Source organism: Chiloscyllium punctatum, chromosome 3, assembly GCF_047496795.1.
Source record: "Chiloscyllium punctatum isolate Juve2018m chromosome 3, sChiPun1.3, whole genome shotgun sequence".
NCBI classification, from domain to species: domain Eukaryota; kingdom Metazoa; phylum Chordata; class Chondrichthyes; order Orectolobiformes; family Hemiscylliidae; genus Chiloscyllium; species Chiloscyllium punctatum.
In genome coordinates this window covers 40,944,259-40,965,829 of record NC_092741.1, presented here as the reverse complement: position 1 = coordinate 40,965,829, position 21,571 = coordinate 40,944,259, and the positions used below count along the sequence as shown (strand labels likewise).

At 43.3% G+C, this 21,571-nt stretch overlaps 1 protein-coding gene across 2 annotated transcripts in view; it reads right to left on the bottom strand.

Annotated features, from left to right (window-relative positions):
* The window catches only part of cdk19 (cyclin dependent kinase 19), a 168,411-nt gene that overhangs the window by 95,006 nt on the left and 51,834 nt on the right, over nt 1-21,571 (bottom strand). The window contains exons 5-6 of one of the 2 annotated variants that reach the window (XM_072551892.1): nt 10,616-10,673; nt 758-889 (exon numbers count right to left, since the gene is read on the bottom strand). In XM_072551892.1, coding sequence (XP_072407993.1) covers nt 758-889; nt 10,616-10,673 — 190 coding nt within the window. The remainder of the gene's footprint in view (nt 1-757; nt 890-10,615; nt 10,674-21,571) is intronic. The other variant, XM_072551901.1, reaches the window with a different exon arrangement.

Below are 21,571 nucleotides of genomic sequence, written 5' to 3'. Positions count from 1 at the left end.
GGAAATAGCACCCTCATTTAAAAGCACTCAGCACCTAATTGAGGAACCCAGGTTCAGAAAAGAGATTCACTCCCTTGCCTCTTCTTCAGAACCTCCTCCCCTCACTACCACAAACCGCACCTCACCGACTTCATTTTTCACTCACTCATCTGTGGCCTGGATCCCTCAGCAATTGTAGGCCTCTGGTGGATACACCTGTGGCAGAAGCCACTCTTCCCAATGTTAGGTAATGGAAAGCTGCCAGACTCTGACTGACAGGCAGCTTCTCAGGGAGTTGGGAAGAGGATAGAATTTCCACTCCCACAATCCTACATTCTAGTGCCTCAGATGAACACCTAATTACTGCAGGTCTTCAGCAAAGGTAGTGAAATTCAGATTCTACTGGTTCTCCAGCTTGCAGGTGAGACACCAGTCATCAACATTAAATTCTACTCAGCGTATATACAATAAATATGCATATTTCATTCTTAAATTCTGCTCTCCTCCACAATGCGTCCTAATTTAAATTAGTTGTCGGAGCAGATGGAGATTGGGCTTAAGTGGATTGCTGATGTGATGATGTTATAGACGACTGAAGATTTTAAATATTGTGATAGAGAAGCAAGTTGTGAAGAATCCTGTGAGGAATCAAGAAGAGGCTGCAAAGAATATAAACTGGTTCAAATGATTGAAAAAAAGTGGCAAATGAAGTTTTGTGTGGTGAAGCATGAAATTATCCACTTGGTTTCTCAAGCAGGCACCTAAAGTAGTAACCTACCAATTGCTTTTGTATAATGTCTGGCTCCAAGCAGTAACTCCGGCGCACGATACCAAAATGTTACTACTACTGGATCCAAATCAGCCAAAGGCTTTAGTGGAGAATTAAACAGTCTGGCAAAACCCATGTCCGCTGGAAATTAAAAATATGTAAATTACAATTTAAAACATGACTATCTTTTTAATTATTGTCAAATGAATAATCTCAATTGAACATGCATTCAAGAAAATATGTACTGTTTATAAAAGACATAATTATATTTCCAAAATATTTTAGTGAGGTGCCATTCAGTATTTAAACAAAATTATCCATTACTTGCAATATCTTAAAATGGGAGTAAAAACAAATCTCCGAAATCCTTAAACATAATTCCTGCAAAACACTCTTAATATTTTGGGATTACGGCAAAGATTGCTCATTAAGTTCATCTTTTTCCCTACCTTGCACTTCAATTATTTGACTAAATACACTTGAATATTAAATAACATAGAACTTAAATACAAGTTAAATCATTATTGTTAAATTTGTTTCTCTGAATGCAAGACAATGTTTTCACCTTATGATGAAAAATTAACTCCCCTTCTCTATACGGATGCTGTCTCACCTGCTGAGTACGTGTAGCATTGTTTAACAATTTGTTATTTTGATTTTGCATTAACATTTTTTTTCCTTACCTGTTTAACACACAAAACAAATAACCTGCTGGTATAATTTAAAGTGGATAAAAATGAAAATTTTCTAGTGATGTGCATAATTGTTGGCCTACAACAGCAAGCAACCAAATTACTTGTTTAAGTGAACTGTTCGTGAAATCAAGTGTCCTTATGCCCAGAATCTCTATTTCTTGATGATATTAGCTGTTACTGGTGTTTGGTTCCACAGTGGCAACAACTTTCAGGCTTGAAAACAAAACACTCTTACTTAACTTAGTCAAGAAGAGTCAGCACAGAATGTGACCATAAACAAATTAGCTTTCTTTTACCCTCAACTGACTTGGGACTTTCAGTTTAGGGTAGTGAGTAACAGTGAGAAACACAATCTCATAGCAGCCCAAAGAAATCAGTAACCTACCTCCTTAGCTAAGAGCAATTGAGTAGCAATATCTGCTATTGCACATGTATGTTGGCATAATATCTGATCTCAATCTATCCCATTCACCAACGGTTATAGTGTAACACAATACAATCCATGCTGTTGTCAGTGAGATGGCAGGGCATCATCTATAAAAGAACTAGGTGGTGGTCACACCTTTCAATGCTTGGATATTCTATTCTATTCCATGTCCAAAGCCAACTCCTTGCTTCATTGTCTGCTAATGCTTCATCCTGAGCATTATTTAGCAGTCTTTGTCAGTGGCAGTTTGCCACTGCCTTCCATTTGCCAGGGCAGGGTACAGAGACAGGTTCTGAGTCTGCCTCAGCTAGAAAACATGTTACTCACATTATTCTGAACTACAGACTTCATATCTAGTCAATTTAGCTAAACAATCTCTTCCACATCAGGAAAAAAAGGCTCATTAGTCTTTTCAGTCTAATAAGGTCACGCCAGTGTTTATGCTTAAGCTTCCTTGCAACGTTTCTTATCTAAACCTAACACTATAACCAGTTACTCCTTCCTCCATCAAATGTCCGTCAAGCTACCTCTCAACGCATCCATACTTTAAACTCACTTCAATCACTCCATGTGGTAGTGAGTTCAACATTCGTACCAAAGGTTGGCTAAAAGAGATATTTTCAGGATTTCTTATTTAGTTTCGTGTTTGACTACCTTGTATTGACACTTCTAGTTTTGCTATTCCCCATAAAAAGAAACATTAGGCCAGACTTTCCAATGGCCAGACAGTCATTATTCCAACATAGTTGAGAGTTGTGCATGGGGACCCTGTACAATCTCTATTGTAGCAGACTCTGAAGGAATTGCCTGGGAAATTGAAGATTCTGCTGGGCAATTTCACTAGGCTTGGAATCCTTGGAGTGTCTTCGTTTTGATCGGAGAATTTGGAGGGTTCTAATGTAAACAGTTTCTCAGGGGCTATCAAATGTATAGTTTAAAATCTGAGTAACTATACAACTGACCCTACATTTACCTCACACATCCCTAATTACATCTCCCCAGACTACTTCACACCCCAGACCCTGACTCAACATTTCTTTGGGACCCGAGCCCTTCCCTGCTCCACATCTGAATCCCTTCCCCCACCCTTGGACACATTTCCCCTTCCTCTATAATGCACACAACCTCTTTTCCATTAGCACCACCATCAACCTGCCTCTTCTTCTGTCAATGGACACACTCCACACATTACTACTCTGCACCCAAATTCCCCTGCCTACACATTTCACCATACACTACCATCACTGCCAGACACGACACTCATCTAAACTCCTCTGGACCCTATTTCTCCAACCACCCCAACTAATCCTACACACTGCATCGCTTATCTGGCTCATTATCATCTTGTTTCCTACTAACTTGGCACTACCCCTTCCCACAACATTCTACCCACCTGGCACCCTATTCCCTGGCTGAGCTGGCACCCTACTTACATGGCATCTAACCTATCTGACACCTACCCTTGCAACACTCTGAAATCACTTTTATTTTATGTACTTAGCCACTTTGACAGCTGCTATCAAATAGCATCTGGACCTTTTCATTTCAGCAAACAACAGCTGACTGCTATGAAAAGAAGAAGGTGTGGTTTTCCTTCCTCTGACAGTTCTGCACTATGAAAAGTTGTGATGATGGGAGTACAGTTCCACATGACTGAAGAAATCCTGACCAGAATCTCCTCACAAATGTGTTACCCTTCTTCTACCAAAGTTAAAATAAAGGTCTAATCTCTTTAGGTGTTCTTGATAAGTCAACCCCACCATCCGAGGAATCAGCCCAGTGAATCTCTTTTGAACTGCCTAACATCAAGGCAGCACTTGACACAGCATTAAGGAGCCCTAGCACAACTGGAATGAATGGGAAATAGGAGACATTCCTGCATTGGTCGGAGTCATACCAGCACATAGGAATATGGTTGTGGTTTTTGATAGTCACTCATCTCAGCTCCAGGACATCTCACCAGCGAACCTCAGGTTAGTGTTGTTACCTCCATCATGAGGTCAGAAGTGGATAGGTTCATTAATTATTGCACCAGTTATGACTCCTCAACTATTGAAGCAGTCCATATCTATATTCAGCAAGACCTGAACAATGTCCAGGTTTGACCTGGCAAATAACAAATAACATTCACACCATGAAAGTGGCAGGCAATGTTATGTCAAACAAAAGACAATCTAACCAATGCCCTTGACATTCAATGACATTACCCGACTGAATCCACCTCCCTCAACATCCTGAGTGTTAGCATTGGACCAGAAGTTAAAATTACTTGTTTATTGATTGTCACATATAATCTAGGGAGATACATTGAAACATATTCTGTCACCACAATCTGGCACCATTTTGGAGAAATAAGAAAAATAAAAGGAAGTACATAAAATAAGATAATCTTTATTGGCCGGGGTCCCAAACACTGCTCCTAACTTCGTGAAGTCCATGCTCTGGGCTTACTGCAGCAGCCCGCAGTCCCCACTCCACCATCGCCGCAGCTGACGCCCCACCGCCATTCCGTGCATCCGGCCTACGAAGCTAGAAGCCCCCACTGTCACCACTCTGACCTCCCCATGATGCAAGGAAGATGAAGAAAAGAAAAAGAAAAACAAAAAGGAGAGACAGGAAATGAATGCAGCTGACCTGGAGCAGATGTGCTCAGCTTGAACACTACCTGCTCCTCACTTGCCGGGTGACCCCGGGCTGGGGTGCAGTCATGTCCGGTGTGTCCTGGCATTGCTGCCACTGCTGCAGGAGACCTCATCCTTCACCCAGAACTTTCCAGGCTTTAAAGAAAAAAAACCAAGAAAAAAGAGCAAAACTGCAAAGAATAAAAGAATTAAAAAAGCACACAGGAGCAGACGAGCCCCAAGCTATGCCCTGCTACTCGACTGCCATCTTGACTGCCAAAATGGGGCCAGCCATGTGAATACATTGGCTGCAAAAGCAGGACAGAGGCGAGGAATTCTACAACAAGTTCATCAACACCTGTCTCCATAACTCCTGTCCACCATACATACAATACAAGTCAGCAGTGTGATGAAATACTCCCCACTTACCTAGATGGCTGCAACTCCAAGGTTACTCAAGAATTTTGATATTATCACTGCATTTATGTAGCTGATTTCCATTTTAAATCAGGACTTGGAACTCAATTGCTATTTCTTAACTATTAATGGAGTAAAATCCTGGAACGCCCTTCCTGACAATACTTGTGGGTGTATGTATACCACATGGTTGACGGAGGTTCAAGGTAGTTGCTCATCATCATCTTCTCAAATGCACATAGGAATGGACAACAATTTATGGTTCTGCCAGAAATGCCCAGATCTCATGAAGAAAAGAAGTGGCTATAACAAGTAGAGTTGATAAAAGGAAATCAGTAGATCTAGTGTATTTGGATTTTCAGAAGGCATTCAATCAGGTGCCACATCGAAAGTTAATGCACAAGATAGAAGTTCACAATATTGGGGTTGGTGTATTAGCATTGATTGAAAACTAGTTAACACACAGGATAGAGAGAGTCAGAAGTCACTAGTAGAGTGACAGAAGGATCAGTCCTAAGGCCTCAATTATTTACTACATATGTTAATGACTTGGGGGAAGAGGGTAAAATGTGATGCATCCAAATTTACCAGTGATACAAAAATAGGTGGGGAACATGTTGGCATGAGGATATAAGGAATCTACAAGGGGATATAAATGGGTTGAGTGATGGGGCAAAAACTTGGCGGATGGAGGTTAATGTAAAGAAGTGCAAGGTCATGCACTTTAGTCAGAAGAATCAAAGATAGACTTATTTAAATGGAGACAGACTCCAAAAAACATAGCACAGAAAGATCTGGGAGCTCTTGTGCATGAAACACAAAAATTGGCATGTCGGTACAGTAAGTAATTAACAAGGCAAATTGAATGTTCGCCTTTATTGTTCCAACTGTACAGGGCTTTGTACAGTTTTGGTCCTCATACCTGAAGAAAGAATATACTGCCATTGGAGGCAGTTCAAAAGAGATTCGCTTGGCTGATTCCAGGGACAATGGAATTGACTTAACAAGAATGGTTAAACAAGTTAGACTTTTACTCATTTGAGTTTAGAAGAATGAAAGGTGATCTTATTTACATATACAGGATTCTGAGAAGACTTGACAGGGTGGCTGTTGAGAAGCTAATTCCACTAATGGGGGCATCTCAAACTAAGGTATACAGTTACAGAATAAGGAGACACTCATTTAAAACTGAGATGCAAAGGGTTGTGAAATATCTGGAAATCTCTACACCAGTAAATTATGAGGCTAGGTCACTGGAAGTATTCAAAGAGGAAGAAGATAGATTTTTGAAGTATCAGGGTATTGATGGCTATGCTAAGCTGGCATGAAAGAGGAGTTGGGGCCTGGGATAGTTCAGCCATGCTCATGTTTAGTAGTGCAACAGGCTCAAGGGGCTGTATGGCCTATTTTTGCTCCAGTTTCTTATATTCGAACTGAATTCAAATGCAAACATCATGGATATTGTGATGATCAAAAGCAAATGTGCCCCATGTCAGTAAAGTGAAGTAAAGCTTTCATAATGGGTAACTGAGCTGTAACGGGGGTGAGGTTCCTTCTTAACATAGAATATAGCAGCAGGAGTAGGCCATTCAACCCCTCAAGCCTGCTCTATCATTCAGTATTATCATGGCTGATCATTGAACTTGATACCCTAGTCCTGCACACCCATCTCCACATATCCCTTGATCCCTTTAACCAGAAGATCTATATCCACCTCCCTCTTGAGAACACATTATGTTTTGACCTCAACCACTTCCTATGGTAGTGAATTCTACTAGCTCACCATCCTGAGTGAAGAAATTTCTCCTCATCTCAGTCCTAAAAGGTTTACACCTTATAATTAAACTATGACCTCTGGGTCTAGACTTCCCCATCATTGGAAACATCCTTCTTGCATCCAACTGGTCTAATCCTGTTAGAATTCTTTAGGTTTCTAAGATAGAACATAGAAGAATACAGCGCAGTACAGGCCCTTCGGCCCTCGATGTTGCGCCGATCAAAGCCCACCTAACCTACACTAACCCACTATCCTCCATATACCTATCCAATGCCTGTTTAAATACCCATAAAGAGGGAGAGTCCACCACTGCTACTGGCAGGGCATTCCATGAACTTACGACTCGCTGAGTGAAGAACCTACCCCTAACATCAGTCCTATATCTACCCCCCCTTAATTTAAAGCTATGCCCCCTTGTAATAGCTGACTCCATACGTGGAAAAAGGTTCTCACTGTCAACCCTATCTAACCCTCTAATCATCTTGTAAATCTTCCCTCATTCTTCTATACTCTAATGAATAGAATCCTAACCAACCCATGTCCTGTCATCCAGGAATCTGTTTGGTAAGCCTTCACTGCGCTCCCTCGACAGCAAGAGCATCCTTCATCAGATAAAGAAACCAAAACCGCACACAAGATTCCAGGTATGCCTCACCAATGCCCTGTATAATTGCAGATAGACATCCTTGTTCCTGTATTTGAATCCTCTTAGTACAAAGGTTAACATACAGTTTGCTTTCTTTACTTTATTCCTGATGAAGGGCTTTTGCCCGAAACATCGATTTTGAAGCTCCTTGGATGCTGCCTGAACTGCTGTGCTCTTCCAGCACCACTAATCCAGAATTTGCTTTCTTTACTGCCTGCTAACTTTCAGCAACTGGGTGCACGAGGAATGCCTAGGTCTTGTTAAACATTTCTCTTTCTTGATTTAATGTTTTTCAAATAATAATGTGTCTTTCTATTTTTGCAACTAAAGTGGATAAGCTAATATTTATCCATTTTGTATTGCTTCCTACCAATCCATTCCCCCGTCCACATTTCAGAAACTCTGACCACAATGCCGTATTTCTTCTCCTGGCTTACAGGCAAATGTGCAAGCAGGATACAGGTCCAGTACTGGTCAGAGGAGGCAGAGGATCAACATTGGTGCTGTTCTGAATTGGTTGACTGGGCCATGTTCAAAAAGTCCGCAGATACCTTGGATGAGTACACCACCACCATCACAGACTTTATCAGCAAGTGTATGGAGGACTGCATACCGAGGAAGTCAATCTGGGTGTTTCCCAACAGGAAATCCTGGATGAATCAGGTCATACAGAACCTGCTAAAAACCAGGCATGAGGCCTTCAGATCAGGAGACCCACTCAAATATAAGGATTCCAAATATGACCTTCACACAGCCATTAAGACAGCCAAGGACCAACACCGATCAAAACTAGAGACCTAGACGGACAACCAGCGACTATGGCAAGGACTAAATGACATCACAGGTTCTAAAAAGAGACAGCGCAAGAAAGCAGACGATGACATGTCTCTCCCAGATCATCTCAATACCTTCTACGCTCGCTTTGAGCAGAATTTCAGCAGAGATATAACACCTATTCCAACAAGTCACTGCATCAGAGGTCAGGTCAGTTTTCCTTCATGTGAGTCCAAGGAAAGCGATGGGACCAGACAGAGTACCAGGCTGTGCACTCATAGTATGCGCAGGTCAACTGGCAGAGGTCTTCTCGGACATTTTCAATCTCTCCCTGCAGCAGGCTGCTGTCCCTGCCTGTTTCAAGAGGGCCAACATCATCCCTGTGCTGAAGAAGGCTCATGCAGCATGTCTCAATGACTACCGTCCAGTGCCCCTAACTTCGGTGGTCATGAAGTGCTTTGAAAGGCTGGTCATGGCATTAATCAACTCCAGCCTCCCCACCGAACCAGAGGACACAGCTTAAAAATACGGGGTAGACCGTTTAGGACAGAGATGAGGAGAAACTTCTTCACCCAGAGAGTGGTGGCTGTGTGGAATGCTCTGCCCCAGAGGGCAGTGGAGGCCCAGTCTCTGGATTTGTTTAAGAAAGAGTTGGATAGAGCTCTCAAGGATAGTGGAATCAAGGCTTATGGAGATAAGGCAGGAACAGGATACTGATTGTGGATGATCAGCCATGATCATAATGAATGGTGATGCAGGCTCGAAGGGCAGAATGGCCCTCTCCTCCACCTGTTGTCTATTGTCTATTGTCTACTACTCTTGACCCACTCCAATTTGCCTATCGGACCAATAGATCCATGTCAGATGTCATATCACTTTCCCTTCACTCCTCCCCAGTACATCCTGATACCAAGAATAGCTATGTAAGAACCCTACTCATTGACTACAGTTCAGCTTTCAACACTATTATTCCCCTTGAGACTGATTACTAAACTTAGTGATCTCGGACTAAGCCCCACTCTCTGCAACTGGATCCTCAGTTTCCTGACCCACAGGCCACAATCAGTGAAGACTGGGGACAATATTTCATCCTCACTAACACTCAACACTTTGTCCCCCCAAGGGGACAAAGTACTCATCCCTCTACTGTACTCACTTTATACCCATGACTGTGTCGCCAAATACCAGACTAATGCCATTTACAAGTTCACTGATGACACCACCATAGTCAGTCGAATCTCAGATGGTGACGATACTGATTACAGACGGGAGGTGGAAGACCTGGAAAAATGGTGCACTGAGAACAACCTAGCTCTCAATGCCAGCAAAACCAAGGAACTCATTATTGACATTTGGCAGGATATCACGCATGTCCCCCTACACATAACTGCACACAGGTGGAATGAGTGGAGAATGTCAAGCTCCTGGGAGTGGTCATCCACAACAAGCTTTCTTGGACTCTTCATGTGGACGAACTGGTCACAAATACCCAACAATGTCTCTTCTTCCTCAGACATCTGAGGAAAATTGGCATGACAGCGAATATCCTTGCCAACGTTAATAGGTACGCCATCGAGAGCATTCTGTCCATATGTATCACTACTGGTATGGCAACTATACTATTCAAGATCAGAGACGGTTACAGAGAGTGGTGAACTCAGCCCGGACAATCACAAAGGCCAACCTCCCATCTATAGAATCCATCTCCCAGGCCCACTGTCAAGGAAAGGCCGCCAACAGTCTTAAAGATCCATCCCACCCTGACAATGTTTTTCTACAACCTCTACCATTGGGGAGAAGGTACAGAAGCCTGAACACATGTACCAGTTGGTTTTGAAACAGTTTCTACCCTACTGATGTTAGAATACTGAATGGACTCACAAACTCTTAACATTTGCCTGTACCTGTGTTTTTGTTTTTGCCGTTTACCTATTATTTACTTATCTATGCACTTAACTTGTGATGTGCTGTATTGCTTGCAAGACAAAGCTTTTCACTGTGCCTCGGTACACGTGACAATTAATTCAATTCAATTCAATTCAATTCATTCTGCCATATATTTGCCCATTCACAGCCTGTCCAAATCACAGTGCTGCATTGTCCTCACAGCTCACCCTTGCAATCAACTTTGTGTCATCTGCAAATTTTGAAATATCACGTTTAATTCCCTCATCTAAATCTTTAATACACTATAAATCATTAACATTCTTTTTCTTCTAGTGGCTGTTTCTCAACTATAGGTACAAGAAACATATGCTGTATAAACACCACTTCAAATCAAAATGTGTTTATTTGCTTTCAGGTTAGGTTTAAAGTGACTTGACAAAACATGCCTTTATAAATTCATATGAAACTTCCAAACAATTATAGTGGTGCTAGAGAAGCCCTGGTGTTCTCAAATTAGCTTTGTTGGCCTTTTTCTTGTGGTCTAAGAGAAAGTCCTACAAATCTTTAAATTTACACACAGAAGAAAATGTACCCATGAAAAAGCAAGATACAGTGATATATACCTATTTTTACACGTCCTCGTTCTGGTCCTTCCCCCATCACTAGGATGTTTGCGGGTTTCTGAGGGAATAAAAAGAAATTAATAAAAGACATTAATCCTTCACAACTAAAGTTCAAATATAAGCTGTAGTTAATACTAGAAGGAGCACACACCGTTATATCTAATAGAAGTATTAGTCTAGTATCCAAATGAAATCCCACATTTTGTGATGCCATCATGAATTCAAATGCAGGAATGCTGCAACAAAGTATGAAGACAAATATTCCAGCCTTTCCACAGGTTGCTGTAACCAAACTTACAACACATGCAATTTTGGGGAGCATTTTTCCACAGGCTTTACATCCTGTTGAGGAGAGGGTGATGTAGTGGTAATGTCACTGGGCAAACCAGGCTAATGCTCTGAGGACACAGGTCCAAATTCCATTATGGCTAGAATACATTTAAATACAAACAATAAAATCTGGAATTGAAAGCTACTCTCAGTAATGGTGACCATGAATCTATCAGCAAAATGTCAGAAGAACCTATATGGTTCATTAATGCCCCATCAGGAAAGGAACTCTATGTAACACCAGACCTTAGGAACGTGGTTGGCTGTTAAATGCCTTTTCAACCAAAGGCAATTAGAGATGGGCAGCCAAACAACCACATTGCAAGAAAGAATAAAGAAAAAAAGACTGCCATTAGTGTTCCAAGCCTACACTGCTTGTCAGCAAAACCAGCACATTCTAGGATGCAGCCTATCTCTGGGCTCACCAGCCTAAATAGGTCAGTGGGCTGGCTCCCTTTGCTGAAAGATTAATCAGGGGGTTAGATGCCCTTGAAGCCTGAGCAGCCCAAACAGGAGAGACCAATAGAAAACTGTTAGAACGCCCCAAAATAGATGTTCTCTTAGAAAATAATGATTTCACAGGGGATAGTCAATAAACCCCTAGAATGAAGGGAAAAGCTCTCCACCTGGATCATTGAGGTTATGGAGCACTCTTTAACGCTTGGCACCCCCTCTTTAGTGTACGATGTTTCTGGTTTCAATGGCTGCCTTGCTAATCATGGGATGGTTGCACGTGGGTTGCTCCAACTGGATAAATGTTGCTCTGTCCTCTAAAAATCACCTCTAATTATGCATATAAACATTTAAATTGGCTGCCTGCCTCAGTTCAGAACTGGGTCCCCTCCCGCCCAGGAAGGCTCCCTGGAAGAGGAATTTCATACATCCTGTTGCAGCACTGTACCATTTCTGTGGACCATTGTTCCAGATCTGCCACACCACTGCTCCTGCTCCCCTTCTTTGCCAGCATGGCCCCCAATCTCATCACCCATTGGGCCGTCTCTCTTGACATTGCTGCAAGACCCTGCACTGACCTGTGGATACTAGTATTTAGACTGGTGGGACTACTTGTTGTGCTCCTAGTATTTTGGATTACAAAATTGCTGGCCCATCAGATTAGTAAGCAGTTCCAAAATGGTTCTTCCTCCTGAGGGAAGGGCAGAAATCCTGCCTCCTGCCAATTAATGCCCCTTGGAGGATTAAACAAGCATTAGCAAGATACATTCCCCAGTGTGCTTTTGAGGAATAGGATAAGAAACACCATCTTAAACAACATGGTGATCAGAAACAACATGGACTAAATACAAGCAGAGAAATTCTGTGGTTAGCCAAGTTTTGATGAGAAATAAGGCACAATAAACCATTACATTATACACAAAAACAGAAATCAAACAGCATGATTTGTGTGAATTACACTATGTGCATGTGATACATATTGAAATAGTTCATTTTGATGAACATCATTAGTCAATTAGTATAAACCCACTCATAAGACTTCATGTCTCTCAGCAACAGTTCAAAGCATAATTTTGATTTTGATCTTGCTTTTCATCAAGATACATTTCACATTTAAGACTCTACAAATTCATAATTTGGGCAAATATCAAAAATCTTTTTAATCACATATGTAAAAATGCATCATTCATCAATTAAATATACTAAAGGCATTGGGGAACGTTCAAAGGCTCCATTTCACTTTTGGTTTCAATTATCAGAAAAAAGACATTCAAGCATGCAGTTGCATAAGATGGAACAACTAAATTGTCTTCATATCCAAATGAATTTACTGGTGTCCTTTCATGAAGGAAATGTGATGTCCTTAATTTGACCTCAATGTGACTCTAGACCCACAGCAATGTAGTTAATTTAAGTTAACATTTAAATATCCTATAAAACAGCTAAGTAAGCCACTCAGTAGTATTTAAGAAGCTAGTTCATCACCATTTTCTCAAGCATAAGAAGGTTGGGCAATAAATGCTGCCCTTGCCAGTGAAATCCACATCCTGTGAATTAAAAACACATTGACCAGATTAACTCAAAATAACAAGCACAATGTGATTTGTTTACAGCATTTGTTGCCTCACCTATTACCGTTGAATTGAGTGGCTTGCTACATCATTTTAGAAGACACAGTTAGACAAGCCACATTGTTGTAGACCTACAACTGCACGTAGGCCAGATTTCCCTCCCTGAAATACTTGAGTGAGCCAGATGGATTTTCATGACAATGGATTATAGGTTGGTGGTCACCATCAGTGGATCTAGGCTTATAGATATTTTTTCTAGAATTTTCTAGAACTAAGTTTAAATTTTACCAGTTGCCATGTGGAATCCAAACCTATGTTGCAAAAAAATAGCCTGAGCCATTGGATTACTAGCCAATATCACCCCCAAAACTGCCAAGTTATTTCCATGCTACTGTACCCATCCTTAGTGGGTATTGCTTGGGCTCAACTAGGAGTGTGAGGGCACATTAATAGATATCCACCCACAAAACCAAGTAAGTTAAAACTGGGGGCAAGTCAGGTAGACCCTGGAGAGAAGCCTATTCCTGAGGACAGGTGGTGCATGAACATTCATTGTCACTTGAGGCTCATCATGGATCAAAGAAGTCAGCCGCTAAGATGCTGGAAGTCTCTCCATATAGTGGATAAACCTCCCTCACTAATCGTTAAATTCCAGAGAAGGTAAGAAAAAACCCTCAATTAAGTGGTTGAATGGGCCTTCAGCTGATGGGCCATTGACCAGCAATCCAACACTGCCCTCAAACGGTCTGAAAAGTTTGGTAGATACTTTCTTCCTCACAGATTGAAAATGTTCCATGAATGCCAGTATCCCATTACCAAGTCATCTTTTATTTACATGTGAATAATACATATCACTGAAATAGCTAGCAGAGCCAGCTCCTAGAGTGAGCAGAATCCCTGACACTGCTGTTTATGTCTGTTAGCCACGGCTCCCTGATTTGGGGCTGTTAACCTAGTCCAATCAGAGAATTCATATTCTATGTCGGTACATGTGGCTGACCTCATTCCAATTTATTCCAATTCCAAAGTGATCATTTAAACTTGTGTCGGTGAGCAGCAGCTAAACTTGGCCCAAATATCATACATTTGCCTCAAGTTCTAGCTATGTGCGTTGATTATAATTGTTTTGCACATTTTTGTTTCCTGGTTTATGCTGAATTGTGTCAGACTCAAAGTCTGTTGCCTCAGTTGGGAAGAATTTTAGAATCAAATCACCAGTACCTACAATTGTTGGCATATGCAAGTTAATGGGTTGAGCTCCTTAACCTTTGCATAAGGCCTGAGGATGTCGTGGTACATATGTAATAACAGAGAACTCAGGCATTCCTACTCGTGTTCTACATTGCTAGACATAAAAGTAATGAGTTGCTGTAAGAAACTGATCAGTCAGAATCTGGAAAGGACAAGTTAACATTTCTGGTGTGCACAGAACTGAAAACTAATAACATATTTTTTCCCAATATTAAGAAAGGAGAAAGACAAAATGGAATCAATCTTTCAAGTTTGCTCTAAAAGTTAATATCAGATATTACAGACAGAGAGAGCAAGTTAATGGTTGAATGATCTGAAAGTGCATAATTTAAAACAAATGACATTAGCCAATACAAAGTGTTCAAAAGCAGAATAAGTTAAGAGCATGAAAAGATCTGGGAAATGTCCATTCAAACAAAAGAATGGAAGGAAACTGGTAGGAAACCAACTGGGGGAAAAGAAAGGACAAATTATATGAATTGTGTTGTTTCCAAACTGTAGGGATACTAATCTAATCAAAATGCCTTCTTTACTATGCGATCTACCTGCGACTCCACTTCCAAGGAACTATAAACTTGCTTTCCAAGGGTCTGTTTGTTCAGCAACACTCCACAGGATCTTACCATTAAGTGTTTAAGTCCTGCCCTGATTTGCCTTTCCAAAAAATGCAGCACCTCACATTTATCTAGATTAAACTCCATCTGCCACTCCTCAGCCCTTGACCTATCTGATCAAGATCCCACTGTACTCTGAGGTAACCTTCTTTGCTGTCCACTACACCTCCAAATTTGGTGTCATCTGTAAACTTACTAACCATACCTCCACGTATAAATCATTTATATAAATGACAAAAAAAAGTGGACCAATTCTTGTGGCACACCACTGGTCACAGGCATCCAGTCTGAAAAGCAGCTCTCCACCACCCCCTTCTAACTTCTACCTTCAAGCCAGTTCTGTACCCAAATACTTAGTTCTCTCTCTGTTGCATGTGATCCAACCTTGCTAACTAGTCTACCATGAGGAATCTTGTTGAACGCCTTACTGATGTCCATACAGATCATGTTCATATAGATCACGTCCACCACTCTGCCCTCATCAATCCTCTTCAACACTGCTTCAAAATCCTCAATGTAGTGAGACACGATTTCCCATGCACAAAGCCACGTTGACAATCCATAATCAGTCTTTGCCTTTCCAAACAAGTCCTAGCCTTCAGGATTCCCTCCAACAACTTGCCCACCACTGATGTCAGGCTCATTGGTCAATAGTTCCTTAGCTTTTCCTTACCAACTTTCTGAAATAGTGGCACCATGTTAGCCAACCTTCAGTCTTCCAGCACCTCACCTGTGACTATTGAAGATAAAAAAAACTCAGCAAAGGACCCAGCAATCACTTCCATAGCTTCCCACAAAGTTCTAGAGTACACCTGATCAGGTCTTGTGGACTTAAGAGTCATAGAGATGTACATGGAAACAGACCCTTCGGTCCAACCCATCCATGCCAACCAGACATCCCAACCCAATCTAGTCCCAACTGCCAGCACCTGGCCCATATCCCTCCAAAGCCTTCCCACCCCCTTAATGTGTTTTAAGATGTTCAGCACCACCTCCTCTGTAATATGGACATTTTTCAAGATATGCGCAGCAGATCAGGCAGCATCCAAGGAAGAGGAGAATCGACAATTCGGGCATGAGCCCTTCTCCTGCTCCTTGGATGCTGCCTGACCTGCGGCGCGTTTCCAGCAACACATTTTTCAGCTCTGATCTCTAGCATCTGCAGTCCTCACTTTCTCCTATTTTTTCAAGATATGTCTATTTATTTCCCCATGTTTTCTATCTTCCATATCGTTCTCACAGTAAACACTGACACAGAATATTTGTTTAGTATCTCGCCCATATCCTGCGGTTCCACACATTGGTGGCCTTGTCTGTCTTTAACGTGTCTCATTCTCTCCCTAAATGTCCTTTTGTCCTTAAAATATCTATAAAATCCTTTGGATTCTCCTTAAGCCTATCCGCCAAAGCTATCTCACGTCTCCTTTGTGCACTTCTGATTTCCCTCTTAGGTATACTCCTATATTACATCTCAGTACCAAATCTCTAAACAAAAAACAGAAATCGATGGAACAGCTCAGCAGATCTGGCAGCAACAGTGGAGAGAAATCACAGTTAATGTTAAGTATTGAATGACCTTTCCTCAGAACGAAATAAGGGTCTGAAGAAGGGTCACTTGACCCGAAATGTTAACTCTGATTTCTCTCCACTGATTCTGCCAGACCTGCTGAGCTTTTCCAGCAATTTCATTTTTTTGTATCTGATATATAGCATTTGCAGTTCTGCCAGGGTGGAGGGTGTGGCAAAGCCCAGGCCAGGCCTGGCACAGGGTTAGCAAGTCCTAGAAGGAAGTCCCAGGCCAGGCCAGCATGGGGACAGCGAGTCCCAGGCCAGGCCAGCATGGGGGTGGCGAGTCCCAGAGACAAGTCCCAGGCCAGGCTGGCATGGAGACGGGGAGTCCCAGAGACAACGATTCCCAGCATGAAGGTTGGCGCAATAGCAGCAAGTCCCAGAGGCTAGTCCCAGTGCAGAGGCTGATGTGGGAGCAGCAGGTCCCAGAGGCGGGTCCCAGCGCAGAGGCTGATGTAGGAGCAGGGAGTCCCAGTGCAGAGGCTGGCACATGAGCAGCAAGTCCCAGATGTGTGTCCCAGTGCAGAGGCTGGCACATGAGCAGCAAGTTCCAGATGTGAGTCCCAGTGCAGAGGCTGACGTAGGAGCAGCGGGTCCCAGAGGCTAGTCCAGTGCAGAGGCTGGCACAGAAGCAGCGAGTCCAGAGGAGAGTCCCATTGCAGAGGCTGTCGTGGGAGCAACGGGTCCCAGTGCAGAGGCTGGCACAGGTGCAGCGAATCCCAGAGGCAAGTCCCAGTGCAGATGCTGACGTAGTAGCAGCAACTCCCAGAGGTGGGTCCCAGTGCAGAGGCTGGCACAGGAGCAGCGGGTCCCAGAGGCTAGTCCCAGTGCAGAGGCTGGCACAGGAGCAGCGAGTCCCAGAGGTGTGTCCCAGTGCAGAGGCTGACGTGGGAGCAGTGAGTCCCAGAGGTGTGTCCCAGTGCAGAGGCTGACGTGGGAGCAGCGAGTCCCAGAGGTGTGTCCCAGTGCAGAGGCTGACGTGGGAGCAGCGAGTCCCAGAGGCAAGTCCCAGTACAGATGCTGACGTGGGAGCAGCGAGTCCCAGAGGTGTGTCCCAGTGCAGAGGCTGGCATGGGAGCAGCGAGTCCCAGAGGTGAGTCCCAGTGCAGAGGCTGATGTGGGAGCAGCGAGTCCCAGAGGTGAGTCCCAGTGCAGAGGCTGGTGTGTGAACAGCGAGTCCCAGAGGCTAGTCCCAGTGCAGAGGCTGGTGTGTGAGCAGCGAGTCCCAGAGGTGAGTCCCAGTGCAGAGGCTGGCACAGGAGCAGCGAGTCCAAGAGGTGAGTCCCAGTGCAGAGGCTGGTGTGAGCAGCGAGTCCCAGAGGCGAGTTCCAGTGCGGAGGTTGACATGGGATATCCAATGCTTTCAGAATTGTCCTGATATCATTTGGAATTATGTCCCACTTGGCCGACCTGATTACAATCACGACATCCCTCCCCCTCTGAGTCAAAGAACATAGGGCGTTTTCTTTTCTTGGTGAGCCTCCTGGGATGTTTTAGCATTGGGCCATGGTCCTCTGACTCGGTGAATGATATGGCTAAAATGTAAAACAGAGGAGCTCGCCACTTGCGCCAGGAGTGACTTAGTAGAATTTCACACTCTTCTTCCAGTGGCAAAGGCATCGAGGCAGCTACATTCAGCATGCCCATCTCTGATCCTGAAGAGCCAACATCCGGCTGCCTTTCCGACTGTTCCAAAGGGCACAGCACGTTTTGCACCTGCATTGTTTGTGAACTTGTATCTTTCATATCGTCCATATGCTTGTTCAGGACTGTTGCACCTACACAAATGTTGTATGTTACTAGTCCCAACCTTGTGTCAACCATGCCTCTTATCCATGTAGGGACAGCAGATTTTGTCTCCTGTATAAAACTGTCTCGCTTGCTTAGCAGAGTATTGTGGAGAAAGTGAGGACTGCAGATGCTGGAGATCAGAGCTGAAAATGTGTTGCTGGAAAAGCGCAGCAGGCCAGGCAGCATCCAAGGAGCAGGAGAATCGACATTTCGGGCATAAGCCTTTCTTCAGGAATGAGGAAAGTGTGTCCAGCAGGCTAAGATAAAAGATAGGGAGGAGGGACTTGGGGGAGGGGCGTTAGAAATGCGATAGGTGCCGCCTTCCTAACCTGCAATCTTCTTCCTGACCTCTCCGCCCCCACCCCACTCCGGCCTATCACCCTCACCTTGACCTCCTTCCACCTATCGCATTTCCAACGCCCCTCCCCCAAGTCCCTCCTCCCTACCTTTTATCTTAATTGGTACAGCTGGTGCTGCCCATTCCGCAAACTGGATTGGTTTGATGATTCCTTCGCTTTTCGCCTTCTGGTGCCTGCTCTACTTTTGCCCAGAAAACAAATGGCACTGGACAGGCCTTGCAGAATCAGGGAGTTGCTTCCTGGTCAACATGTAAGGTGGCCTTGGCTCCTCTGCTAGTCCCTACACCTTCCTGGATGACTTCCAGGTATTAAATTAGGACTTCACTCAGGCAGCTATTTCGAGTTGAAAAATATTGCACCAATCCAGGTGACTCTCTTTCAACCAACTTCACCACCCCAAGCTTGGGCCATAGCTTTTTAACTACGGCTAACTGAACCAACGCTTTTCATAAGAGACCAGAACCAAAGTTGTAAAAGAACTCTAAAGGATCCCCAGTATAAGTTCTCAGTCTAGCCGAGATCTTGTGCAAAGTTAAGAGTTGCAATCCAGAGCGAATTTTATTAAAGACTAGCTCTACGATCCCTGATATGGCCACGCTTGTATCGACCTACATTAAAACGGGTGACCATTTAACCAGACATTTATTTTGATTGGTTATGATTCGGATGTTGCTAATTTATCTATTCCAAACCAGATAGAAGTGAATTTGCCAGGGAGTGCACGCTCCTGGATACCGGTTCATGAGTTCTCTTATTCAATTTAGATCGAGTTGGAATCTTTAGCAACTACAATGGCTTGCCAGCCAGTACCCTGAAGAAAACTTTAAGGAAGATTTGGCAGAGGTTGGCTTTGCTTTGGGGTTTTGTGTGGGCTGACCTAGAGTCCCTCTGTTCAAGAGATGTCCTGAGTGGGGCAATGCAGTTGCCTTCATTCAAGTGGTGTTTCCCAAAGTCAGTCAGACTGGAGAAGGTGTCAACTTCCATCAGAATACCCTGCAACTCACATGGTTTACTTGCCGCATTTTCCAATGATAACGCCAGTTGTAGCACCTGCTTGAAGTCCAGTCAGGGCTTCAGCTACTGGGGTTTTTTCATAGTTACACTATTAATCCCATATACAAAATAGTCTCTAAGCATCTCATTAGGGGCTAAACCAAAGTCACAGGTTTCTGCCAGTTGTCTTAATCTAGTCAAAAATCATGATACAGATTTCCCTGGGTCCTCAAATTACCAATTACAAACAATAGCATTTCACAATTAGAGGAGGCTTGAGATTGTAATATTCCTTAAGTAAATTTGTCAGTTCTTCAAAGGTTTTAGTACCCAGTGCCTCAGCAAAAGTTAGGCTCCGAATAACAGAAAATGTTGCATCTCAACAAGCTGTAAGAGAATTACTTGTTGTTTTTCATTTGCCATAATCTCATTTGCCCTGAAAAAGCAGCATTCTTTCCACATAGTAACAGCAAGGTAAAATGAGTCAATCTTTCCAAAAAAAGCACGGTCCAAGAAATGCTTACCCCAACGGAAAGATGACTGTTACAAACAAGTTTCCTCAGGAACATGCTTTACTCTCATCGCCACTAAATTACTGCACAGTATAACGTCATTAAGTCACCTTTTATTTACACATGAACTGTTCTTGACCTTAGTACTGCCTCAGTGAGTATCTCCGGTACTCCCCATTTTATCTGTCAGCCAGGACTCCTAAATTGGAGCAGATTAACAGCCCCGGTCAAGGGACTCATATTCTATTATGTCCAGCTGGTTAACCTCATTACAATCATTACGCTTCAAAGTCTAGGGTCCAATGGACTCCATCTTTTGCCCATCAGACTGATAGTGACTCCGCTCACCCTAGATGTTGTCACAGCCATTTAAAGTTGCAGTTAGTGTCTAGTGTATGGCAAGTGATGACAAGGAATGCAGTTTGCAGTTGACACCACCAACATCAGGCTCACCCAGATTGCCAAGTACCGCCCACCCTACCAATATATCTATATCACTTTTACCTTGGACTACTCAAAACAGCTCACTTCCACTCTTACTCCACGTGGAGACCCAGTACATTGAATTTCACTTGTAACTGTTCTCTCTGCTCCACAAACCCTGACGTTACACCGTAATGATGCCCACCCTGGTCCTCTACACATCCCCTGTGGAGGCGATGGCAGTGCTCACTGCCACAAACCCTCCATCCCTTTTCTCAGTCATGCCCTACTTCTGATATAGACCCCAAATGCATCCCCACTTGAACAGACCACCAGGACTGTACCAACACAGACTTTGATATGTAGCCCCTAAACGTAACTGATCAAACTCCTGATTGCCATGTCGGCAGCTCCCCAACTGACAACCCATAACACCCCTGACTGCTGATGCTGTACTTACAGGCTGCCCAGTCCCCAGATGGTTGTCAGGCACATCCTCTGGCCATGAGCGGCCCAAGTAGGTCGCTGACCATATGTGTGCAGGGCGTGCCCGTGACTGACTGTGCTGGAAGCCCTTGGCAGACAGTAGGCCACCTTTGATTGGACAAGGATTTGCCCCGTCACAATCATTTTCTAATATGGCTGATTAGTTGAATGTAGTGAACTTGCCATATGTGCCATTAATCGACACGTGCTGTAGGTCAGCGGATTCTAAACTTTTTAAGATCACTTTTTGAATTTAATTGCAATCCTGGATTTACCTGAAGGAAATGTAGAATGAACATATTTAGTTTAATGATACAGAAATCTAAAACCAAGTATATATAATGCTGGCTCTGGAAAAGGATCACAGGTCTCGAAACACAGGCTGTATTTTCTCCAGAGATGCTGCCAGACCTGCTGAGTTTCTCCATCAATTTTAGTTTTTGCGCACATATAATTATTCATTTGTCCTCGCCCCACCAAATCCAAATGACAACTGACTGCACACAACTGACACCTCAGTGGGTAATTTCTCTCTTTATGGGCCTTCAATTTGGTCCAACTTTCAGCTCAATAACATTTTGTGTAATAACTATCTTCATTAAAC